The 27,128-nt window shown below is 37.0% G+C and overlaps 2 protein-coding genes and 2 long non-coding RNA genes across 4 annotated transcripts in view; 2 read left to right on the top strand and 2 right to left on the bottom strand.

Moving 5' to 3' along the window:
* Positions 1–5,399, bottom strand: part of LOC134679061 (potassium voltage-gated channel unc-103-like) — a 41,916-nt gene extending 36,517 nt beyond the window's left edge. The window contains exon 1 of the mRNA XM_063537901.1: positions 5,104–5,399. Within this exon, the coding sequence (XP_063393971.1) occupies positions 5,104–5,169 (66 nt within the window). The 5' untranslated portion in view covers positions 5,170–5,399. The remainder of the gene's footprint in view (positions 1–5,103) is intronic.
* A 5,923-nt stretch (positions 5,400–11,322) lies between these two features.
* On the top strand, positions 11,323–13,260 carry LOC134678511 (uncharacterized). Its single transcript, XR_010100196.1, has 2 exons — positions 11,323–11,912; positions 13,002–13,260. It is a non-coding gene; the product is annotated as an uncharacterized LOC134678511 (long non-coding RNA).
* A 422-nt stretch (positions 13,261–13,682) lies between these two features.
* LOC134678512 (uncharacterized) lies at positions 13,683–14,476 on the bottom strand. The gene is made up of 2 exons (XR_010100197.1): positions 14,238–14,476; positions 13,683–14,099 (listed from the first exon to the last, which is right to left on the bottom strand). It is a non-coding gene; the product is annotated as an uncharacterized LOC134678512 (long non-coding RNA).
* A 1,400-nt stretch (positions 14,477–15,876) lies between these two features.
* Positions 15,877–27,128, top strand: part of LOC134678845 (ATP-binding cassette sub-family C member 4-like) — a 33,727-nt gene continuing 22,475 nt past the window's right edge. The window contains exons 1-10 of the mRNA XM_063537550.1: positions 15,877–16,221; positions 17,212–17,343; positions 18,372–18,576; positions 19,656–19,881; positions 20,332–20,429; positions 21,349–21,546; positions 22,195–22,321; positions 23,962–24,090; positions 24,769–24,953; positions 26,395–26,559. Coding sequence (XP_063393620.1) covers positions 16,004–16,221; positions 17,212–17,343; positions 18,372–18,576; positions 19,656–19,881; positions 20,332–20,429; positions 21,349–21,546; positions 22,195–22,321; positions 23,962–24,090; positions 24,769–24,953; positions 26,395–26,559 — 1,683 coding nt within the window. The 5' untranslated portion in view covers positions 15,877–16,003. The remainder of the gene's footprint in view (positions 16,222–17,211; positions 17,344–18,371; positions 18,577–19,655; positions 19,882–20,331; positions 20,430–21,348; positions 21,547–22,194; positions 22,322–23,961; positions 24,091–24,768; positions 24,954–26,394; positions 26,560–27,128) is intronic.

The following is a 27,128-nucleotide window of genomic DNA, read 5'->3' as shown; positions in this document are numbered from 1 at the left end:
CTTTCGCACGAAAGCGAAAATAATTCACGCTTTTAAGCAGGTGCTGCCCCCTACACTTCACGCTGGCTTTGCATAGCAGGGTCTGCCATCTAGTGGTTTAAATCAAACATAGAAACTTGACCTAATGCTTCGCGCCAATGAATAGGGGGCTTCAGTGCTGCCGTCTACAGTCCATGAACGCTCATAATCTTACAAAACGGCTAGGTACCTACTCTGTGTAATGAAATTCTGCCAAACGTTACTCTGTTAAAGGACACGTCTGCGAATAAGTACTTTGTTAATGAAATTCGGCCAAGTGCAAGCCTAACTCTCGGCTTATGGATTCCATTAGGGAATGCTCTAGGTTCTGAGTTTGTAGGTATTGCGAAACCTGGGACTTCCCGCTTCTGCTAATGTTGGTGTATAGAAAATCGTCGTCGTACCGGAAGCACGCCCTAGTTTCCGTACCATACACAATTTCATACTACATTAATTACTACGATACTTTTCTAATATACCTTTGTTATTAATGTACCTAAGCGCACACCGGCATGTAATTCTGGTACTTATCCCTTATCCCGTACCTAATGGTTGTCCCTGCTATTTGTTGTTGTTGTTGACGATCACGCATCGTACTTCATACACTTTTTCATTTCTTTCATTACATAATTATAACTCCACTGCACCACACGATATGGCAAAAAGTCTCTGCAGTCTCAAAGTAAAATAATTGGATAGCGTAGTTGGAGCGAGTAGCATAAAGCTCGTATTATAGGTCAGTACCTATAATACAGTAGGTACAAATGCACACGGATTTACCGTTTCTGGTTTCTGGCAATATTTTTTGTCGCAAATACCCTTAGAGCATCTAATAAACGGAGACGCCTTTAAGAGCTTACCCCTCTGCCGAAAACTTTGCACAATTGTGCAACCTTTTGTATGGACTGACGTTTATGACATGGCCATACATTTGACGTGTTCCTCCCCCGCAAAAATCGGCAGACTGTTTTGTACAAAAAATAACAGCCAAGGCGTCGCCAGTTACTAAATGCTCTAAACAAATACCTCGCCAACGTTCTGTTGTAAAGTTGTAAACTTAAAAACAGGTTGGACTCTATTTCCATTTATTTATTGACCTAAATTACTAATTAGAATGAGACCAAGAAAAGGCGGCAGAAATGACAGCACACGTAGTGCGAGGCTTATTTATAGGTCATAAGTCATAATTTCATAGAAGTTTGATGTTTAAAAGTAACACCTGCAGCCTTTTTTTGGTCTAACTCTATTGTTCCTACGTAAGGCAAACTGTAGCCTTAAGTCCATTTCTGACTGCAGCTGCATTACTGTTGCGACGTTACCGGTGCAGCATTAGTGCATCATTAATGCAGCGGCGCGACTGCGGCTGTTGTGGCGTGCAGTCGCAGGAGCGTTCGTTGGTGACTTGTCAGTGGCAAGTCAGAAATAATGTGAGACGTAGAAATAAAAATATTAATCATTTGAGATGCCTACATGATAGACGTAAACGAGTTAAGCAATTTAAGCATAATACAATAAAATGCGTATGCGCCAGGTAAAGTTGATAATAGATAACCTTTTCGCTGCCATTGGGTTGATATAAAGTCTATATGTTACACACACGCTATAACTCTATATGTTATACACGTGGACAACGTGCAATTTTCGGCAGCGAAAATGTTAATCTCAATCTAGCATAATTTTAGCTTTAGCTTATTTTTTAGCTTTCGCTTGGCAGGCAGAGGTAAGTCAGTTAATCAACAACATTCAAAAACATGTAAATTAAAAAACTACAATAAATATCCTTCTGAAATTTATAGGTAATAAAAAATCACGTAGTAATTGATAGAACAGGCCAAGTCAATATGTACACTGATGTCAGAATGACATCTGAATTTAATAATTTTATTCATGTATCGTGCAGTTCGCTCGTATTATAGCTAAATGACATAATTCTGATTCAAGTGTACGTTCGAATTAGCCTGAGAGTTTGTGAAATGATAATGACAGTAATATACATAACATTTTTAGTTACACTACACTGCGGTCATCTTAAACGATCGTAAGTAGGTATAAAATTATCGCAGTGTATTTTTTTATTATAAACAACTAAGTAAATGCATATTGGGCATGTGATGCGGAGGGATGAAAGTCATGTGACGAGAAAGGCATTACAAATGAATGTGGAGGGAAATAACGGGAGAAAAAACCGAGGAAAAGGTGGATGGACTGTGTGGCAGATGATATGAAACGACGCAAGTGAATAATGAGATGACGGGCGAGTGAGAGGTTTGGAAGAAAAAGACATGCTGCACCGACCCCAAATGAATGGGATAAGAATAAGATAAGGGCAAGCGAATGATGATGACTTAAACAGGTTGTTTCCCCCTTTTTTACGGTTCCGCGCCAACACTAATTTTTTCAAGTATGATATCTATCTCGGTACTTAGGTATTTGTGTTTTTCAAACTTAAAGAATGACCCACTCTAGACCGAAACTATTTTTCCGTGAATGTACTCGTAAACCTCTATCCGTTAGTACCTACCGTAAAACGGGGTGAGTAGGTTTCGCGGGGAGAGGTGGGCTATGAATGGGGAGAGAAGGTTTGAGAGGGGGGTGAGAAGGGAATTTAAGGCTACTGCAACAAAAATAATGTATTCCAATTTAAAATGGAGCTATAGTAATACGCATAATAAAAAAAATCGATCCAACCATCTTCCAAAATCACCTTTGTATGAAAACCTTTCTCACCCTAAATACGAGGCACTACGGAGTGAGGTGGGTTTTCCTCTTTATCGTCAAAGTTATGAAATGGAACTACTCAAAATAAAATACAAACGCCCGGAACACTTATTATATACACCATTCAATTTTCATATGTAAAAATAAAATGTTATCGAGGTTTGAATTTCACTTTTGACCCTACTCACCCCATTTTACGGTATGCGATTTATTAATGGACGCACCATGGCCCAGATCGATAGATTTAGTAAATCGAATCAATATAAATTTTCTTTGTACTAGAGAAATTATAACATGAAAGATGTCTAAGTCTAGGTAGAATTGTGATATTTTCGATTGGTTTTTTCATATCCAGTAGCTATGAAAATCGTTAGACAGGATATGACATTAGAGACTTACACGAATGCATAAAAAATATCGAATAGATAATACTACAAACCGGCTTGGTCATACCTCACCTTAAATTAAATAGGTAGTTGTTTAATAGCAGGTAAATACATAGATACATTTAGTGGACATGTACTCAATCATGGTAAACTTGATCGGATTAATAGCCACTGTAAGCTTAATAACTGGAATCACATTTGTCTGATGTGTCGTGACGCATCGGAACAGTAAAGTTGCTTTCACATTTCTGTGGTAGAAATGTAAAGGCAACCATAGTAAATGTAAAACCGTTATGCATCACGACACAATACATTACACAAATGTGAACCTGGCTTTAGGTTTCCAAATAATTAAAGTAATCTTGTTACATCAAATTTTCTTTGACGTTTCCGCTATCACAAATACCTACTTGATAAAGTAGGCACTTTATCTGTAGGTAAGTAGGTAATGTTAAGTGTTATATAAACGCCGTTCAAGGATACTTACCAGGATTGACTGCAATGCAACACATTTAAATTATGCATACAATTTTATGTTCGCCAAGCAAGCACGCTATAGTAGGTACCTATAATATAGTCACGGTCTTTAATTGTCAATCCATTTAAATTTTCTTTACATCGAAAATTTTCTGCCAAAATACCTTTTGATCAACCAAATTACCGTACACCCTAAATGGATCAACAATTAAAAAAAGAAGGATTTGTAAATCGTAACATCGACCCGTTTGATTTGATGTTATATGTGAAATAGTGATGTTGCACAATACATTCATAGTAATGTTGTACTTACGCCGGCAAAATCCCATTTTGCTATAAGGTTACAGCTGACCAATGATGGTCACGGTTTTATCATTTGACATAGTAGCCATCACAGGATAACAAACTTTTCGATATTACATATTTCTTAATGCTACCTTTCTTGTCAGTGATTACCTGATTATCTACTGATTAGCTCAGTGTATACCATGCGTTATGTCGTATGTTAAAAATCGAATCTTGTAATAAAATACTAAAATATTACAATTTATATACATATTACAATATTTTAAATAGAAGAAATACTACCGCAACGGAATGGAATGTAGGAACATTGTGTTAGACATCATTTAAATAGTACTTACCTACAACCTACGTCGATACTAGAACGTTATCGATTAAGGTTTCGCTCTATAATAAGGTCTTTTGACATATAAGCGGGTAAAGGGTTACGGCTTGTACTTAAGAAATCAATGTGAAGTGGTGTTATGCAATGCTGTGGTTAATCTGCACGAGGTCAGCGAGGTGTGCGAGTCCTTGAACTATGGCGTGCTAATCGCCTCGTTCAGTGCTCATCCCTCTTCGATACCGCCGAGCGTTGGCTGCGTGACGTAGCCTATCTTACGAGTAGCCGACCATAAGTAGAACACTTTCGTTTTATAACTTTCACTTAGCAATCCATGAATTACCCGCCCTAGCAAAGGTAGGGCGGGTAATTCATGGATAGGTACTTTTAAAATAAATATTCTTTTCTAAAATGTAGATATCCTTACGATAGTAGGCGGGTCACCACGTAAAGAATGAAGGTAGGTACCTATGTAAGTAATGAATAAATCGATAGTTATATAAACATAACCTTTCATAATTAAAAAAAAATGCAGACAATAAATGGATAAGACCAAAAGTCCAAAATCTTCCTTTTGTAAAAATTAAGTTGATGAAAAAATGGAAAAAGACTTAGAAGTACCTACTATACTTAAGTATGTAAATCTTAATTTAAATTGTGCTACTTATGATTGCAGCTTAATTATACCTATTAAATTCGCTGTAATTAACCTAACATCAATGTAAGAGGATGTTGAAAAAAAAATCGTGTTTCTTTTTTCTCGGAAACCTCTCCTTGTTATGAACTTTTGATAATAATTATTATTGTAGTGTAATGGGTTGATACCTGAATAAATAACAATTTATTTATATAAATAGAACAAATATGGTTAGTACTCACCACCTTCTCCTCCGCGATCTCGTTATTGTTGTTGTTGCTCCCATATTTTAAGGCACCGTTTTCCATGACCACAACTGATCGTCGGGTTCCTTACTTATGTTTTCTACTAATACAGTATTGTATTCATGTGATATTTTTATTTAGGCAGTCTTTCATGTTTTACTTGTGAACCGTATGAATTGCGTTCGTTGTAACGACGTTTAGATTGATTACATTTTTAAACTAATAAAAAATCACTGAGCCTTCCAGTGGGTACATAAGCCCTCAGGGTCTCCACATCGGCTTACCTAAACGTGATTTAAACTTAACTCACACGTTTTAAGTAACACACATATAATTACTAAGTCATTTTTAGCTTAATACTAGTAGTTCGCCCCGAACTGTGAACTCGCGGTTCGCCAAAAAAATCAATTGAATGCAGTGCTACTTAGTCCGAGATGGGCATTTCGTACTACTATCAAAAGTACAATTCGATAGTAGATATAGATGTTGTTGACTTACTAGGATGCATCTACCTATACCTTATTTGAAACAGGTGTGTGGATTACAAAAATGATGATCATGACCAATAAAACGACATCCATGACGACTTTTATGACATATTGCATGGCCGTCATTTTGGATTCCATAATGATCATCATTTTCGAAATCAGGGCCCCCTAAAACCTACAAAGTGACATCCATGACGACTTTTATGACATAGTGCATGGCCGCCATCTTGGATTCCAAAATAGTCATCATTTTCGAAATCTACGCCCCCTAAAACCTATAAAACGATATCCATGACGACTTTTATGACATAGTGCATGGTCGCCATCTTGGATTCCAAAATAATCATCATTTTCTAAATCTGCGCCCCCCAAAACCTATAAAACGACATCCATGACGACTTTTATGACATAGTGCATGACCGTCATCTTGGAATCCAAAATGGTCATCATTATTGAAATCTGCGCCCCCCAAAACCTATAAAACGACATCCATGACGACTTTTATGACATAGTGCATGGCCGCCATTTTGGAATTCAAAAAGGTCATCATTTTCGAAATCGGGGCCCCCTAAAACCTATAAAACGACATCCATGACGACTTTCATGACATAGTGCATGGCCGCCATTTTGGAATTCAAAAAGGTAATCATTTTCGAAATCGGGGCCCCCTAAAACCTATAAAACGACATCCATGACGACTTTTATGACATAGTGCATGGCCGCCATGTTGGATTCCAAAATGGTCATCATTTTCGAAATCTGCGCCCCCTAAAACCTATAAAACTACATATATGACGACTTTTATAACATAGTGCATGGCCGCCATTTTGGAATCCGAAATGGTCATCATTTTCGAAATCGGGGCCCCCTAAAACCAATAAAACGACATCCATGACGACTTTTATGACATAGTGCATGGCCGCCATGTTGGATTTCAAAATAATCATCATCATCGAAATCTGCGCCCCCCAAAACCTAAAAAACGACATCCATGAAGATTTTTATGACATAGTGCATGGCCGCCATCTTCATCTATATTTTGTTGCACACAGACGTTCGGAAAACCTTGGCCGCAGACGTTCGGAATTTTCATTCAGTTTCCGTACGGAATGACAGGTAGGAACGGGACGTTGCTCCACAAATGTCATTCCGTTCGGAAAATGGGGTTGGCCGGTCGAAGTATTTTGAAGATGGCGCCAGCATAGCTTGCCCTGTCAATCCCTATACTTGTGTAAATTTTTTGTTTGTAATGAATATTTATGTCCTGGATGCCAGTCATTTAAGCCAAATCTCATAGACAAAGAGGCAAGCTATGATGGCGCCATCTATGCAAACCTTTGACAGTTGCCAACCCCATTCCGAAGTCTGTGGCCTTGTTGCGAGGATAAAGTCGACAATGGATTGAAAACGTGTGCGAATATAGTTGTCAAATCAAATTTGTCATTAAATAAGAACAAAAAAACTATACTCGTCCTTTTCATTAGGGTGCTAGTACTGGTGTAAGATAAAGATAGTATGATTCTCTCTGTTCGTGTTTGAAACGAGACAGTCCTTTGACAAACTATAATTGTAAGCTCTGTGGAGCCTTTAACTGATTCACCATAGAGGTTAAAATAAACTGTATCTGTGGTAAGCCGTTATGTTTCTTGTACCTATGGAGTGTAAAACCTCTACCTTCCATAGTTTCTTGCCAAATCTCAAATACCTATACTATGTTTATTTTTATCTTGCTAATTATTTCAAAATGGTAAATTTAAAGACGATATTATAAAAGTGCAAGCCGAGCGCTTTCATTTGATACCAAACTCGACCATACTTTCTTACAAAAAAGATGACCAGAAATGCATGACCCGTCACAAATAGCTTTTTAGCATTTTAAGCTCTTCTAGCTTAATAACCTCTTGATAAAGCCTGCTCATAATTTAATGACTAAAATTTACTGCCCTCAACTACACGTTTACCCAATTTCATTTAAATTAGGACAAATTTACTTAAGTTCTTGAGTATCAAACTATCTTCTGACAGTTCAGCTTAAAAACATCGAAATGCCGGGACGTGCCGCTAGCCGGCCGCGTGTCCGAAGTCGAATGTAAGAACTTCGCATCGCTTCGCTCGCTCGTTCGATCACAGTTTACCCTAAAACTCTTCTGTTACCGAATTGAGGTCAATGAAGTTTGGTTCTCGTGGAACTAATATGAAGTAAAATAGAAGATGGAGTGGGCGATAAGGCTAAGTTCTCCACATGTACGGTGGAGAACATACAACATATTATGTATATGTGTACAGTGTGTTATGAAATTCGTGACAGTAAAACCTAGATAACTTATAATGTGGAATACTTATTGTTACGAGTAACTCGTGCGTGGGGAGGCTTTTTCCCAATAGTCACATCATTATGAAACTTTATAACTATATTACGATTATGTTAATTTATCCCAATGCACTTAAATATTATGAGTTTTAATTGTTTAAGAGGTTAGGTCAATCATGGACTTGTAAGTTCCTACTCTGATATTTAGTAATAATATTATTGATACGATATTTAAAAAAACTTAAATGTGCGTTGCTATGTTACTTAATTGTAAACAATGTCCTTTGTTCTTCTGTAAGTAAATTATATTTACACATTGAATGGACTAAATTATTTTTAATTTTTTAGTGTTTTTTTATCGATTAACCTTAAACACATTACGTTCAAAAGACAGTGGTTAATATTTAATATTAATTTAAGCTTGTTGACATGAATGATTAACATTAGCTTTTAACTGGAGTGATAAACTACATTGAAAAGTTATAAAATAGATAACATTTATTAGTAGGTAAATTAACCGAACAATGTTCAATATTGACACAGAGCTTTCCATCGAACTTTCTTAACTCTGCAACATGTTTTACAAAAGATTACGTACCAGACACGAGATAACTTAACTACGATCTTTTAGTAGTCTCAAGAACCTAATATTTCGTTGTATGTAACGAAAAGGCACTATTCCTAAAATTGTAGGCAACATGATAATTATAATATAAGGTCGTATCGGTTAAAGTCCGGTAAATGTTTATGTGGTAATCGCGCGAGCAAGGGCGGGCGGGCGACTCGCGAGCCGCGTCATACTGCGGCGGGCCGCGCCGCGCGCCGCCGCCGCCTCCGCCGCGCGCCCCGCCGACACGACCTCCCGTGCCTATGCTGTTCGCTACCCTACCCACCAGCACAGCGACATTTGGACCTGCCAGTTACACCGATACACAATACTTTCACATCTTAACAAATGTTTCCAAGTGTATTGAATTATACTAAGTTTATAAGTATTTATATACAATTATATATTCATAGCACACGGTACAAGTGCCATATTAAACGTCACGAAAAGTATTAATTAAATTGCGCTTGATTTACTTAAGACGAAACAGGAGCTGAGTTTTAAATATTTTAGGTAAATATACCCGTCTAGCTAACGGAAGCGGCTCCTAAAACGATGCTAGTGCGATAAGGACAAGGCGACAAATCCTACGTAAAATACTCTAAAATCGAGGTTTCGTACTCGACTGTTTCCTCCTCCAAAACTTAACTAATCGTAACCAAATTTGGAAATCTAAATGATTATTGAAATTATCTGTGTCGGACCGTTTTGCTTTTTTTGGCTGATTGATAATATCAGTTTTGAATACTACGCTTCTCATTGCGGCATAGCCAATGAGGCCATTATGGCCATTTTTGAAGGGCTCTAGCGCCTTAAAAAACACAAATATGTATTAAAAAAAGCAAAACGGTCCGACACAGATATTGACAATATTAATCTGTATTGAAAACATCATTGCTCTAGCATCAAAACCCACGGAGGAAACAGTAGAGTACGTTCGTATGGAGAAATGACCACTCCTTGGCTCTTAAAAAGTAAAATTTCGGCAACACATGATTTGTAGTATTCTTTTGGATGATAACGACTTAAGTTTAACTGTGGTAGAAAGAGGGTTGAAGGCAGCAGAGCAGGGCGGGGCGGCGCGGGCCGCGAGCCGCATGCCCTTACTCGCTGCCACCGCCTATACCATCGCCGCGATACGCACCATCATTTTTTTGTATCGATACACGACCTTGGACTATATTTTAATATTAATTAGTTTACATTTAGGTACCTTAAGGCGGCCGGGGGTAGACGAGCGCATTATATTTAGAAACTAACGTCCTTTCAGAAAATATGTTTTTGAGGTTAATTATTACAATGTATACGTTATGTAAAACAATGTTATTGTTGAAATTTGTATAATATTTATAAAATAATGAAAATAATCTTGAATATATAGAAATATTGGTATAGGTACTTCTAAAAAAATTCTGTTTTAACTATTATCGTAACTTACTTTTATCACAAGGTTAATCTAAATACTAATATTATTGATAACAGAAAATAAGTATTTTAAGTCCGAGTAATTTTCAATAAAATGTGTAAGAAGCGCTAAGTACTTATGGCTGCAGCTACTTGTGTTTAGTAACAAATAATAAACACTAATAAATGTGTAAACGGGTCCCAATGTGAAAGCCAGTCACACTTATCCCACAGCCATACTTACCCGTATCTACCGACCTCACTTCTTAGAAGTAATTAGGATGGATATAGGTAGCCGCGGAGGCCGAATCTGTGAAGTTGTTTGTTGTTGTAAACTTCAATTTCGGCACACTCGGCGTGATTCGAGAAATGAATTAGAGAATAACTAGATACGATATAGTAAAGATAATTGTGACGTCCCGCGGGTAAAGGTACCTTATGGCGGTTGGCGCTTTCGCTATTATTACGTCGCTCCAATATTATTGCGGCGTTATGCAACGTAAGCGCCGGCCGCCATAAGGTACCTTTTTCCGTGGAACGTCACCAATGTTCACTATTTAAGTGTAATATGGTCCGATATACTTTAATTTAATATAAATATAATTGAAGCTTAATTAAGGGCTTGCACAACATTTGACGAAAGCTGGCGCGTAATAAGTTTAATGAAAATATTGATAATCGAATCGCGGATAAATAAAAGCCCCTATTCCATGTAAGTACATGTAAGTGTGTGTGTATTATAAAAACGCATTGGATAAATACAAAATTTAACAATGACGCCTTTAAACTGCATTATTGTTGTTCTACCAAACTGTAGGTATACTCCCCTGGCAACCGCAATCGCGATATAGTGTACGAGTACATAGCCTTGACAACATAGATACGAGTACTAGGTACTTATTAAATATTTACTAGTGCAGGTGTATTATAATCGATACGAACTCAGATTTCAGCGGTTATTTTTTATTTTTCAGTTATACAATTGTGAATAATTTATTATATTTTTTGGGAATGAGTAAATATTACGCATTACATATAAAGTACCTAATCTAGTATAGTGAAGCTCCAGTATGGTTTGTAATCTAGCTACAAGCTACATATATTACCTATGTACTTACATACCTACGGAATATCCGTCGGATTTCAGCACAATTTTGGATAATTATTTCCGGGTTGTGATCCTAACACTCCACTAATCAACATATTTCGACGACGCGAGCGCGCAACGATTTTGCGAAAACTGGGATTCTTTAAAAAACCGTTGCGCGCTTTCGGCGAAATCGGGACGAGCTCGCGGCGAGATCGGTGCGCGTTCGCGGCGAACTCTTTGCGCGCTCGAGGTTAATTCGCTGCGCGCTTGTCTCGCTCGTAAATCGCCAATATGAAAAGGCCCATAGGGGCCTAGCCAAAACACATTTCGAAAAAAGATATCGCTAACGAATCGATAAAAAATGTATGGGAATGACAGGTACCGTAGATGAGTCTGTCGAAAAATATTAACGAATACAAAAATGTTAGCCAAGTTGCAATGTTGTAACGAAACGCAAAACTTTCGTTACCGGGATTCGCCATCTGTCATACATTGCCTAGCCAAGTGACACTTTTGACAAGCGAAATCAAATCGTTATCGCCTCCTAGGTGTAGCTACGTAGCGCGAGCTATCCCCTTGCAGATAACTTATCGAAGCACAAGAAAATACCGAATAATAGTGTTTGTAAATTAGAATTTGTAGTAAAAAGCATACTTCAACATCATTGTGGGCGGCGAACAACGCGGAAGTGTCGCTTAGACGCAGGCGCCGTCTGAAAAATCGCCTCTATTGAAACTGCTTAGGAAAGGACTGCTACGATCAAAGGATTGTGGGCCGTACGCAGCATTTCACCCAAAGAATCCAATGTGACCGAGGCGCTGAATATCTACCTATCTATAGTGACAGTGTCATGGAAAAATGGATTATGCACCCACAAATGCAACACGTAACAACGTCCCTACAAAGGTAAGAGTGAGTCAATAACTTATTCCTACTATACCTACTAAAAAGTATATAAAATATGTTATTAATGCTAAAATAACAAATGTGTTCCTGTTACGTCATCAAATATAAACCGATGAACGGTGTAGATTAAATTTGGTACCCATATGCACAATGGCAAGCACTTGTTTTTCAATAGGAAAGTGAATTGAATGTGTAAAGGCAAAGGTATATAGGTAAAGGCTTTACAAATATAGATAAAGACTCGGGAACAAATGTTCTTCACACAAATAAATGCCCTTCCCAGGACGCAAAACCATCACCTTCATAGGCAAGGTCACTAACAACTAGCAACATTGTAGTGTCATCCCATTTTCTTAAATTGATTTGAAAGGGACGAGACTACAGTGTTGCTACTTTTTAATTTCTACAATTTCTTGTCGGACTGTACAGTAAGCTCAAGAAGACTTGTGTTGTGGGTACTTAGGGTACTTAGATAACTATATATAGATGGTCAAACCAATTTGTCAGTCAGTAAGAACCAGGAAAACTATACTCATAGTTATCTTTTGGGTGCTAGTACTAGTATATGACAAAGCTAGTATGATTCTCTCCGTCTTTGTTTGAAATGAGACAGTCCTTTGTCAAACTATACTTAAATACATAGACAACACCCATGACTCAGGTACAAAATATCTGTGCTCATTACACAAATTTCCTTACCGGGGATTCAAACTCAGGATTATCAGCTTAACCGGCAGGGTCACTATAGTCACTACCAACTAGGCCAGACGGGCTGTTGTCATACATATCAATTATCAACCATAGTATTGAAACTTTTTCATATTATGAAACATATTGTATATGACTTCTTTTGGCAGGCACAGGTACAGTCAGCTGAAGAGAAAAGGTACCACCCCTGCATACAAACTTCTATGTAGCAGTGGTACCTTTTCTCTGCAGCTGTCTGTACCTACACACTATATAAAAATAATCTTAACATATACTTACACAAAACATTTAGTTTTTTTTGTCATGTGACTGGTAGAGAATAAGTATTATAACCAAATGTTACAAAGTTTGTTGAAAAACTAAGCATTCATTTTGTTTCAGGTGACTTGGATATTCATTGCAGCCTTGGCATATGAACCAATACTTTGTGGTGCTCCAAAGCCAGGGTCAAGGGAAGAAACTATGTCACATGTACAACCACAAAAATATATTGAGTGTTGTTTTACTGTTTTAAAACACTGTACATAATATATGTACAAACAAGAATGCTTGGCTACTGATTTCATGCTGCCAGCAAAAAATACCTGCTGCATCTTTCATTAACAGATTTTCAATAAAATAAATTAACTTTTTAACCCAATCATTGTTTCATTTATTTATGGTGGTTACCACCTTAACTTTTGGTATGCTTAGGAGCAGATCTGCTCCCATGTATATACTTACCTATATTCAACTTTAAAAAAATGCATTAATTTTTAAAAGTTGTCTTTAAAAAACGACCGGTCTGGCATAGTGGGTATTGACCCTGCCTGCTAAGCCGATGGTCCTGGGTTCGAATCCCAGTAAGGGCATTTATTTGTGTGATGAACACTAATATTTGTTCCTGAGTCATGGGTGTTTTCTATGTATACAAGTATGTATTTGTCTATATAAGTATGTGTAAGTTATTTATTTTATTTTATTTAATTATGATTGATATATAAATTACAAATTTTTGACAGGAGCATACAAAAGGTTAAATATGAACAAAAAGCAAAGACAGTAGGTAATAAAACAATAATATTAAGTAACAATATGATTTATTAGTTTTGGTTTCACAGGCAGCTTTTATCTTATCTAATGCATAACATCTATGTATTCAATGTCCGCTTGACTTTTGTTAATTTCGAAAATGTTTGAAGTCTATGAAGTAAATGATTTCACTGAGGTTACACTGATTCGGGCAAACCTGTCCACAATTTCACTTCACGGTTTGAATCATTACTAACGCTTAAAGTATTGTCTCTTCTGGTCAAGTAAGCCAGCAGTGCATGTCCTTAGCACTGGTAACTGTCATGAAGATTGCAGCGGCAGCTTTGACTGTACTGTACTGCCAACTTGGCGAGGACTTCTCAGCGTGGAAGAAGAGCCCGCGGAGCCCGCTCTTGCCCGCTCTGGCTGCGCCGCCGCCTTGGTTGGGGCTGCGGGGACGACGGCTGTCTGAAATTGTTAAACTTTAGGTCAAAATTATATGCAATTAACAACACACTTTTCAAATATTACACTATATAGAGTTATTTTATCACGAAATTGTGATTAACTAAGTTAGACAAATACCAAAATATTTAATTTGCTTACCGATAAAACAATTATTTTCTCCAAAATTAGATTCGCTGTTCACTTGACACTCTTGACAGCTGACAGATGACGTTTCTTGACGGTTTTGAACGAGAACCACAGACAAAAATTAATTTTTACCGACTTGGCGCGTAGCTTGAGCGTTAACTAAAAAGATTGCCTCTTGGCTAGGTTATTATAAACATTATCGACCAGTCGCTCGCGAACGTAGAGATCGAATCGACACGGAGCGAATGTAATTTGGCTACGGGCCCAGTGGCTTGTCGCATAAAGGAAAAGTGGAGGAAACCAAATCGCGCGGCAGGCCAACAATGTGCTAGACTGACCAAATAAAATCTGCAGTTGGAAACCGCATATCTGACTGTGCCAGACAGTCTATCAACAGGTAGAGATGGCGGGAGATTGCGCGAAGAGCTGCGTCTGTTTTAACAGCCGATGCGGACGCCTCAACGTTGTCACGACTGGCGCCACTTGAAGAGATAATGGATGGAGAAATGAGTCGTAAAACACAAATCATGTGAAATTTAACATCAGTTTTTAAACACTGGCAACATTTTACCAAAAATAAGAATCTTAGACAAGTTTTAAAGCTTAAGTTTGATGATTTATTAATTTATTTCTATTTAAAAAGAATTAACGACAAAATCTATTTTAAATTGAGACCAATTAAACTAACATGTCCTATATATCATTAAACACGTCGAAAACATGAAAGCCGAAAGGACATTCTACTTTTAACGCGCAACGCGATAGACATTTTACAGGTATCATCAGTAGAGCATCAAAAATATTCCAAATGTTTCTCTTAAATATGTCAAGATTGGTGCCATATCAATGAAGTAGGTTACATGTTGTAGGTGTCATGTTGTATAATTAGTACCGACCATAAAATATACCCTTAAATAAATACATGCATAATATATTACTTTACTGCTTTACCTTTTACTTATATACAGAGATAAAGGAGGAAACTATAGTTTTTATATAGTCTGTTTCAAAGTGAGATATGTATTTTAAATTAAAAATTCGTTGGATTGTATTAATTAATAAAATTACTAGAAAACAAAACAAAAGTAATTTTATAAAGTAGCTGAACGAATGTTGGTCAGTATGAGGAGTAAGTTGTACAACCTACAGTTTAATTATTTGCTCGTATTACAGCCATACCCGGTATACTTGGTGTGTCCAATATTAATGCAAAGATTTAACCATTGTTTTACTTTCCGGTTATTATAAACGTTCTATTTATCTCTATTATTTTATGGCGTGTAGCAAATTTATAATTTTACACACTCTTATAATGAGTTTCTCTACCTGTGCAAGTATTATTTGTTTCAGCGGCGCCGGGAAACTGACTTAATCTAAGCGTGTTATCACTCACGCTAGCGCCTTGTATTTATCAGTGATAAATAATAATTCTGGCGCTACCTACGGAGGAATTTTCATGAATTATGATAGTATTGAATTACGCGTGCTTTATGACAATCTGTACAATATTATAACGGCGAGGTTTAACCAGACGTGAGCACACGGCAAGGGCGTACAGACGTGTGCCAACTCCAATGTTCGGTAACCGTTACTGAAGGGTCATTGTCTCAGAACAACAATATAATGTAATATTTATGAAAAATTTGATGCGTATTTTTAATTTTCTGATTAATAATATGGTTTTTATGGTAACGCCTACTACATAGTTAATAATACGTAACTGAAGAAATTTATACAGCGTAATAACAATATTTGTGAAGTGCTAGATTTTGCTCAAAATGACCAAGAAACAAAAGGAAGTGAATGAACATCCGCCGAAAAAGAAAATGGAGGAGAAGACTTCAATACAGGACCCTCCCGGGTTACTCGCAAGACTTGGGTTCTTCTGGATGATTCCTGCGTTTTTTAACGGTAATCGCAGGGACTTGGAAGAATATGATTTAATAGCAGCGAAGAGCATGTATGATTCGAAAATAGTTGGAGACAAACTGGAACGGTAAGTAAATAAATAAATATTGGATAATCTTACACATATCGGCCTAGTCTGACATATAGCTTAATGAATACATAATATATATACTTAAATAGATTTAAAAAGTCATCCAATAACACATATAAAATGCCCTTACCGGGATCCGAACCCTGGCCCTCCAGCGTCGTAGGTGGTATGTACATATAAGTATTATAGATAAACAAATAAGAAACGTAATAAATAATAAATAAACGCTGTTTAAATTAAGGTAGCATATTTTGCAACTTCTTATGACCGTCCAAGTCGGTCTGTATTGTTTTAATAGTTTTAATCAACACTGAGAAAACATTTCTATAAAACTGGCTAACATTTGCAGTAAAGTAAAACGTTTTACTCCAAACATATATTTCGATCTGCAATTCTTCATTTGCATAGTACGAGTTTTTGGACGTCACCTTGAAACACCCTTAATAGAAACACACAAACTGTGGCATTCCTCTTTCTTTGCTTATCCTAATGCAGCGCTTTATACTCGTATATACGCAAAAAAGGTTTTTCAGGCTGAATATATTTCATAATTCATGTCATGACTTACTTTATTACTAATATTTCATAAGTGCTGCATTTACACACATTTTTTTGTCATTTGTTTCCATTTTTTAAGAATGATTTTCGTTTGTTCTATATCTGTGTTACATAGAATGCCTACGAAAGTTTAAGAACTTTTAATATTATTTTGTGCAACAGGTAACAATAAGGATTCTTAAAATTCAAGGGGCAACGTTACCAAACGACACGAAACATGATATAGATGTCATTTAAGTCCACCCAGTGGTGATAAACGTGTCAAACTATTGTAGAATTAATCTCGTTTGAGTCCTTACCTAAATCTCCTTTAAATTTTATCTACATTAACCTTTGGCAGTATACTTCGTTAATGTACAAAACAATAATAATCCGATTAACTCTCGAGGATGACTCTAATTATGTCGATATTTGTATTCAATTCAACAGGGTGTGGTACGAAGAGGAATTCAGAGCAAAAGCAGCTGGCAAAAAGCCGTCGTTCTTAAAAGCACTCATTAAAGCTTTCGGTTGGTCTTACTTGCCCGGCGGGTTAATGCAGCTCGCCGCTGAAGCTATAAGGTCCGTATAACTTATTTTTATAACATCGGGCTAAAGCATTATTCACGTTAGACCGGGCCGCGTCAGGGCCGGAGCTTCCGGCGCTTACTTTTCTATGACATGACAGGATATCACGTGATGCTTTCCGTAGAAGACGATACGCCGGAAGCTCCGGCCTGGACACGGCCCGGTCTAACATGAGTCATTCTTAACTGTGTACCGTTTATGGACAGTTGACATAAATATGTAGTAACGTGGTTTAGTACCAACTGATACGATCGATGGTATAAAATATTCAGCGTCTCAACGTATGATTCTTAATGTTTCCAATAATTCGAAGGGGCTCTCCAATTATACCCAAGTATATAATATATTATCACTTATTTTGCTGTTCTTACCATTGTTGGTAGAATATTGTATACCTGATGTAATCGTAAAATTGTAAACATTAGTCACTAGTTTACAATCTCGCTAGTGAAATTACACTGACATACTAACCTAACCTAACCTACGTTTGATTATAGACTCACGGAACACAATATTACGGTGTTTATTATTTTATTTTATTTTTATGTTTTAGCCAAATTTTATTTTAACCGTTTTCGGTTACAACTGAAGAAACCAACTGTCTTGTTTTATTTCACATTTTGCAAGCAAATGGATCTTCATTCAAACAGGAGGCCGCGGCTGTTTTAATTGAACAAACTAATTCGAGTTTTAGCTATTCGATTTGTTTCCAACATGACACTGGCAGATTCGGCTGCGTAGCCAACATGCCAATCGCTTACGCTTCGTAGCGATCGAAACGCAACTGTCACTATCGCACAAAACAGTGATAGAGAGACCCAAAGCGTTTCGTTGTCGAAGCGATAGCGATTATCACCTTGGCTAAGCCGGCTGTATCATATCAGAAATAAATCTAATGCCGAAAACTCGAATTGGCCTGTAAGAATGTTTTGTTGATCTGGAAACATGAGCAAGAGCGGTGCGTCGTGGTAGCGTATTGTATTCATTAGGTGATTTGATTGTATATTGCCTGCTCCAAACAGAACGGGAACCCCGCTCCTCTTCGCCCAGCTGCTGAGCTATTGGCAGGTGGACTCGACTATGACGGCACAGACCGCCTCATACTACGCCGGCGGCGTGATCGTGGCCAACTGGGTTGCAGCCTTCTGCAATCATCACGGGAATTTGTTCTGCCAACAGTTTGGAATGAAACTTAGAATTGCGACGAGTTCTTTGATGTTTAGAAAGGTAAACTAGTGATAATTACGAGTAGTGATGCAACTAATGTGGAACTTTTACGAATACGAATATGAATAGTGTCATACACTCTTAACTTTGCCGTTGTCGTGATACAATTATAGTTTTCACATTTACAGTTTTCAGACTTTTCCCTTTAGTTGTGCTATAAAACATAGTATTTTGCTAAGTTTCTAGGTCAACACTCACCACAAAGTAACCTTAGTTTTTTTAATATTATTTTCTTGGTACCTATTCTGTTGATTGTGTTGACTTAGATTAGAACTCTTAGAAGTACGTTTTTTCACAGCTTCAACGGTCTACTCTAGACCTAAAAATCTGAAATTAGTATGTAGGTTTATTATAACTTAAAATGATTCAGCCAAGTGCGAGTTTGACTCACGTACAAAAAGGCTTTATTATTTAACGCTACTGCGTACAAATTAGGCAATAAAATGAGATTTGTCTGAGTTAAACTCAAAGTAAAAGTGTCATGTAATACTGCCGATCATGACAAACATACTTATTTTCTACCAAATAGTTGTCAATATTAAATTCCTAATATTGGCAATATTTCTCCCATTATTAGGAATTGGATAATAATATAAACAGTTGTTAATTATTAGATATAAACGGCTGCTAAAAGTAGCGGTATGGTCGCTTCTCTGGCTCGGCTTGCGCTGAAAACTTTGTAAGATTGATATTCTTTGTATTAAAAGAAAATTAAAAATGTGCGTTCATAGATTACAAACACTCGTTGTCTACCCATTATCTTAATCTATTGTTTTCTTTAAGCCGTAGGCCTCTATCTTTTATTGAGGTGTGCCAATAAAGAGTATTCTATTCAATCTATCTATATATCCGGGAACAAATCAAAGTACGTAAGTCAGTGCAGAAAAATACGCTTACATTATCACGAGTACTTATATTAACAATCTTCGTGTCGAAAATTTAGGCGAAGTATTTCTTACGTAGTAGCGCAGTGTTCGTCTAAGCGATTTTCATTTCACACGTTCGTTATAAAACATTCGGGATTCGTGGGACAACTCAACGCACTATCTGTTCGCTAAACAAAGCATTTATACTTTTAGGTCATGGTAATGAATAACGGCGCCCTCGGCGGGACAACTGTGGGTAAAATCGTCAATATTTTATCAAACGATTTATTGCGTTTCGACCTGGCGCTCCTTTTCCTGCACTATGTTTGGATTATACCCCTGCAGTATGCTGCTGTCTTGTACCTGGGCTATTTGCAGGCAGGATATTCCGCATTTGTCGGTTTGGCCGCGTTGCTAATCATCGCCATACCCATCCAAAGTAAGATATTTGATGTTTAAATCCATACATATATGCTAAAAATCGAGGTGGCCTAGCGGTGAGGGATGCGACTTGCAAACCGGAGGTTACTGGGGGAATCCGATATGAATCGAAAAGTTTATTGAATCATTATGAATTATGAAATATTATTTCCGTAGGTATTCGGTGCAGGAAAACATGGTGAGGAAAGCGGATTAATTCCGATAAAGCCTAAGTAGTCCTTTTAGTTGGAAGATCAGATCAGATGGCAGCTAGTAGATTTAAAATACTGTCGCCAATCAGACCTGGGGCTAATCTGGGATATAACTAGAATAAGGGAATACGCTACGATAAGATTTTACTTTTAAACTATTTGATCCATTACTTAAAGTTCGTGATATATTAATATTTAACACAATCTTTTAATCCCTATTTCCTTTTACTGATGAATTATAAAATTGTTTGTTTTAGGTGGCCTCAGTCGACTCATAGCCAAGGTTAGGTTCCGCACAGCTGAGAAAACAGACGACAGAGTTAAGACAATGAGTGAAGTTATTAATGGAATACAGGTAAGATGCACAGGATATAAGTATCCCTTGAAAGTACACATGAATAAATCTTAATCATCGTTACTATCTTTGTAATCGGATCGGATGGTTAACTCGTTCGAGTCTTTTCTGTAGACATATCGAAGTTAATGAAATCTAAATACTATTTTTTAAGGTGCACTCTGACAGGCGGGATACAGTTTCGGTATTTAAGACTCAAATAAAAAAAAACGGCCAAGAGTAAAGCCAGAATTCAAAATCATGGCCTTCATAATAATAATAAATTGTATTTCATTAGCTGCTAGACAATGCAATGTTTACGATGTCACAATAAAACTACAAAGCACAATAATAATCACGAAACTAAAAGCCATCAATGCACCTGATACTATCTCGTGTTATTATGGCTAGATTAATCTCAGTCAAATAATATAGGTACTCTCACTATAAGTGTTCTATCAATACAGGTGATCAAATAACCAACTTCTATATCAGTATCTAAGCGTGATAACCAAAGCTACCATAAAAATAATGATAAATAGGACTTGAGTTGATTAATAATTTTAAACGATGGATTAGTCTCCGTGGAATTTGAGTTAGCAACTTTAGGTAAGCAAAATGCTACATATATTTCACAGTAGTCAGCGGTTACTCTTCTTCACAAAGACCTCGAGTTCTGACGTTCAATTACTTATTTAAACTTTATTGCAAAAAATATAAAGGTACAACAATGTACAAACGTCGGATTTAACGACAAGTTGCTTTCTCCACCAGTCAACCATAACTTGCATAGGATCAAAGAGATAACTCTCATACAATTGGTGTGAAGGAAATAGGAAATTGAATTAATTAAAACAAAAAAGGTAATTTTCTAATGCATGGTTATTTGGTTAAAAGGATTGTATACCTACAAACATCTTATATATGTATAATATTTCAGGTAATTAAAATGTATGCTTGGGAGATACCATTCCAAAAAGTAATTAGTAAAAAGAGAAGCTTAGAGTTAAAAGAAGTGAGAATTGCAACCATTCTGAAGACAGTTTTCCTTGGCTTTTTGATGTTCACGGAGAGGACGGCCCTGTTCATCGCTATCTTGGTGTATATCCTGCTGGGGAACACGATGTCGGCATCTGTGGTAAGTTATTACCTATGTACTTAGTACTTTATATACTATATACCCACTTTCACATGTTGTATACATATTTATACTACTCTTATCTCTCGCGTCACGTTTGTATAGATTTGTATTGAAGATTTTATAAGATACTTATTTGGTTTTTTTGAGGTTTTGTTATGACATTGCAATATATTCATTCAATTCGTAAAATGTCTACAATAATTGACGTATTTAACTCAGCTATAGTGATAAAATGATAATTATCGATTCTTGATGACAATTGGACCGTTATATTGTGTGGTTTGGATTAATCTATCCAGTTATATAATAATTTCTATATAGTTAATAGTTTTTTCAATTACATTGTCGCGTAAATATCAGAATACAGTCAAATGGCTTAATTAGGTAACAAATTGTATTAAGATATAAAACCACGATGTCTATGATCCTCAAGAAATATTACGAACTGTTTATATCTGTTTATAAACACGCGTATATACCTAAATACTAATAATATGTCGTTCGTTGGCTTGTTAGTAAATATTTAAGACTAACCATCTCCATGGAACTCTGCGTTTATCGCGTACATTTTTGGCATGTTTTTAGTTATTTATATGCCAGCTGGAAATCGGTCAATAACATTATGATTTTATTTACTGTTGTCAGATATATCCGCTGCAGCAATTCATGAACACAACGAGCGTGAAAGTGACTCTAATCCTGCCTCTGGTGCTGTCCTTTACGGCCGAGATGCGCGTCACGATTAAACGAGTCGAAGAATTCCTCGCATTTGGTAAGTTTACAAATGTGCCTTTAAAATAAACTGGCTTAAAACACCTAAAAATAACCGAGGGCATTTAGGTCTCAAAGGGTTAGGCATTTTGGTAATTCAAAAATCCTGTATTTTTCAGGAAAAATCTCTACTCTTATCTAGGCGTCCACGTAACTACGTATCGTAGTTAGAACTGCTGATTTTAGCACACGAGCTATTGTTTTTTTTAAAGTGCGAAACTGTAAAAATACGTACAGTTTTCAATTGATTCCTTATAAAAGTTTAAACTGTATGGGTAACTGTAGGGTTAAACGGTTAACTCTGAGTTATTTGGCTAATCCTGGAACGCGCAAGTGGCTCTAAGATAATTTTGTTTGCAATTTGTAAATGGTCTTTCCGAAATAAGTAACGGTGGCATTTATACATGCACGTTTATTTATATACAATGTCATAATATGCTTAAAGGTCATACATTATCAAACGCTGAAATCATTTTTTTTTGACGTCGCTTAACCCTTTGACAATATCTACCTCATATGTGGGTCACCGGTAGCAACTATTTAAAATCAATAAGGTCCACACCTTTGGCACGCACAGCTGCACGCACTGCGTTAACTATTTTCTGAACTCTCTAGGCTATATATTTGTTTATAAAGTCACTTTTATTTAACCTTTGACTCTATAGATGAGAAGTAGGTACTTCGGTGGTGTGAAGTACCTACCTACTATCTAGCTGAGTCTATTATATAATCTGTGGCTGAGTATTGAGACTCAAAGTAGTAAAATAATTAATACAAAAGTCAGAATAGCATTTAACGCAAAATAAAAAGTAAGTACTACAGAATAAAACTAATACCTAAAAAAAACATACGCTATTAATATAAATAGTGGTGATACGTGATTTAAGAATATACTTTCAGTATCGCGTTCTGATAAGGAAAAAGTAAAGGAAAAATTAAACCACTAGGTACATTTATTGTACCTTATAATATAAATAATAACGGTCTCCAAAAAGTTAAAAATATGCATAATTTAGATGAATAGTCAGAAATGTTTACCTACGTTTGGTAAGTGACGAAACTCCTCTAGATTATATACATAGGTTGTAGGACAGCACAAGACACGTGCAGCACTAACGCAATCAAATTGGGTTACATTTGTGATTCGCCAGAGTTCTACTGGGAATTAGACCCGCATTCCAGAATACCAATTCTGTACTCATGAACGACTCTTCTGTAACGACTAGGTACTCATGAAACCCAAAGAATGTAAATAGATATCCTTATTATTTAATTGTTACATACTTATTTTTTATTTTTCAAAAGTGTTTGTTTGTTTACCTTTTTCTAATGCTAAAAAAATCGAGGTTTATGGCACATTGAAATTTTATATTTCTTAAAAGCTGTAGGTAAATTGAACCATTTTCGTTAACTATCCACGTCCACAGGACAGACTCTCATTTGCCAGAACGTTTTTGACCCAATTGTTCCTAACAAAGAGTAAAGTTAGTAATAGGTCCTTAATTTGAATGACCATATAAAAAGTTAAGTACGTATAGCACTAAAAAGCTTGCATTACTGTACAAAGTTTTGTTGTTTTAAAGATACAAGACACTTCTGGTGCAGTTGCCAAATGCAGTAGGTACTTACATATATTTCCAGAGGACCGGCCCGACTTGGTGGCGAGCCAGGCGGGATCGCAGCTCCACTTCCCGCGCCGCAAGAGCGAGCGGCCCGTCAGCGCGCTGTCCTACCGACTCACCACTGACGACTTTCTTGATCCCTCCAACGGTAAACTCTCAACGTAATTCTTCCATTATGGGGCCCACAATTTACCAGTTCGCCGGACGATATCAGCCAATCAGTTGTACGGAGCTGTCAAATTTTGCTTTTAACTGACAGACCGCTATCGTCCGGCGGATTGGTAATCGGTAGGCCCCTTTATGGATGACTCCCGTTAGGATGGCCCGGGTCCGTCACACATTTTTTCTATGACAGGTGACCGATGATCACGTGATGCATTTTATAGCAAAACGAAGTGTCGGTGCCTCGGCCTGGACCCGGGCCGTTCTAAAGTGAGCCAACCATTCCGTCGGTATTCGTGATCATTCATTACATTACATATCTAGTTTAAATTTTCAGACCTGCTACATGCGCGAGAGTTAAATGAATTTTAATGGGTGCTTTTAGAATGCTTTAAATACTTCATAAAAAATATTTAACTGTGTTTATATAGAATTTTCCTTTAAGTAAGTAGTTGTATTTAAAGCTAATTTAGTTAATTCCAGTTCTTAGGGTGGCAAACCTAGGGATTTTTTTAGGTGGACTCTTTAACTAGATGCATTTCTAGATATACTCGTTAAACAAAGAACCCTCGGTAGAAATCGAAATCACCTCAAACAATCCAGGGTCCATCCAGCTTTAATATGTGTCGTGCCCTTGAGTCCACTTACCTACATGTTTTTTTAGGCTTCGCCCCGCACGACAAAAAGTTCAGGCGAAGCGTGTCTCAGCTGGACGACGTGGCGGTTGACGTCCGCGATGTCAGCGCCAGTTGGACCAATGATCCCAACATGCAAGCTCTTAAAAACATTACTTTGCGCATTCGGAAAGGAAAGTTGTGCGCGATCATCGGATCGGTTGGGTGCGGAAAGGTAACATAATTAAACTAGTAGTTGTAAGTACAAAGAACTGTTTTGTAGGCCTTAACATTATCCTTCTTTCATTGATGTTTATTTAAAAACTATAGTTCGTTTTTTTTAGCGTTATACCTATATCATAGCGTTATACCTATATAGCGAACTATACCTATATCAAAGTTTGAAAAACTTCGCTTTACAATGCTTAAAACAATATCACTCAGTGCCTAGACAATAGCTGGCCTACATGTGTTAGTTAAGCTTTTTATTTATACCATATCGGTGGCAAACAAGCATACGGCCCGCCTGATGGTAAGCAGTCACCGTAGCCTATGGACGCCTGACGCCTTACATTTGTTGATGCATTACACGTCTTAAAATGTTACAAACTTCATTTATAAAATAAACATAATATTACACTTTTTTTCTCTCCGACGAGTATACCTACTGCTCGAGCTTCATAACATAACATTCCATGATTGTTTCTGCAAAATCGTTTACAGTCATTGTCTGTAAGGTAATCTTGAATCCATTCCACAATGGTTTATTAATAAAGTTATGTTTTTGAAAGGTCTTGTTGGACATGTTTAGAAAGCCATTTTGAATGGCAAAGTTAGTATTCAATTAAGGCGAGTGTTTGTTTGGCTCGCTCTCAGAGCACGAGGCAGCTCAGGTGGCGCGTGGTCTTATCATGCGGACTCCCCGCCGCAGCCTCCATATTGATTAAGTGCCGCCGCCTTTATAACCCTCACTGAAGATACGTGCCTTTATATTAGTTTTATTAGCAAGATTTAGACTAAATACCTATCTAATTTTAAAGTTTAAGATTAACAATGTCCGCCGTCCGTGTTTTAATTAATCTCACCGACGTGGCACCCTTTCATTCAACGGAATGGCCGGGCGCGCGAGAGGCCTGTTTGGTCATTTATGTGCTCATCCGGATGGCCATGTTAATGACCATCCCTTCCTGGTTATGGCCTCGAGCGTGAAAAGAGAACTCTAAGCCTCATCGTAACCAAAGTATGATGTAATAAACACAACATTAAATAATTAACGTTGTTAGGTTTGTTATTAAGACAAGCTATTTATTGGCTAAGTATTATTCTTTAGTGTTATTAGGGATAAGTATATTTGTAATGAAGTTATTATTATCAACTACGGGCTGGGTGAATGCTCGGTTGTATAAAGCTGATTGGTATTATGTTAAGTAAATAATGCCAACTTCTTTACGGCCTGAGATAAGAAGTACAACTGTAAACATTATTTTATAATCATTAGTTATGAAATCAGGGCAGTCTCAATTTCATACACTTTCTTAGCGCCACTTGCACCATCCCACTAACCCGGGGTTAACCGGTTATATCGTTAACCCAGTGACAAAATGTAATGGTACCATGGCAACTACAGGTTTAACCGGTTAACTCCTGGTTATTGATGGTGCTATGATATTTTTCAGTCGTCGTTCCTGCAACTGCTCCTGAAGGAGCTGAGCCCGTCGTCTGGCAGCGTGTCAATATACGGCTCGCTGTCCTACGCGTGCCAAGAGGCGTGGCTCTTCCCCGCCACGGTTCGGGATAACATATTATTCGGATTGCCGTATATTCCAAGCAAATACAAAACCGTAAGTAGTTAGCCTATTTAGATAGTTACGGCTATAATACATTATCTAACAACACGTGTCTGCCTACAAACTGAGACACAGCGCAATAAATATGAAGTATTTTTATCATAGCTATTTTTATATTTGTTTCAATAATTAGTTAATTATGGTCGATGTTTTGCTGCTTAAAATCAAATTAGGGCACGTAGTGACATAAAGAAATATAAGGATAACTTTATTGGAACATTCAAATACAAACTAAACAATAAATGACAAAATCGTTAAAAGTAAACCTCACTTCTTGCCTGTGTGGTATTTAAGTTAAGTGGTATTTAAACAATCCAACCAATTCCAATTTAATCCAAAGTGTGCACGCGTGGGTTCAAATCCCACCCTCGTCGCCAGTTAGGATGTATTAAATGCAACACAATGGCGTTCATACACGACTATTATACTTAGGTATCTACATAAGTACATACATCACAATTACATTTGAATTTACGTACATATCGTAATTTTCAAACGATGTAAGGTAAAATAAAATTAGCCAAGAGCATGTCGGGCCATGCTCAGTGTAGGGTTTCGTAGTT

Source organism: Cydia fagiglandana, chromosome Z (genome assembly GCF_963556715.1).
Source record: "Cydia fagiglandana chromosome Z, ilCydFagi1.1, whole genome shotgun sequence".
In the NCBI taxonomy this organism is placed as follows: Eukaryota; Metazoa; Arthropoda; class Insecta; order Lepidoptera; family Tortricidae; genus Cydia; species Cydia fagiglandana.
The sequence above is the reverse complement of the archived record's forward strand: the minus strand, read 5'-3'. Positions and strand labels throughout refer to the sequence as shown.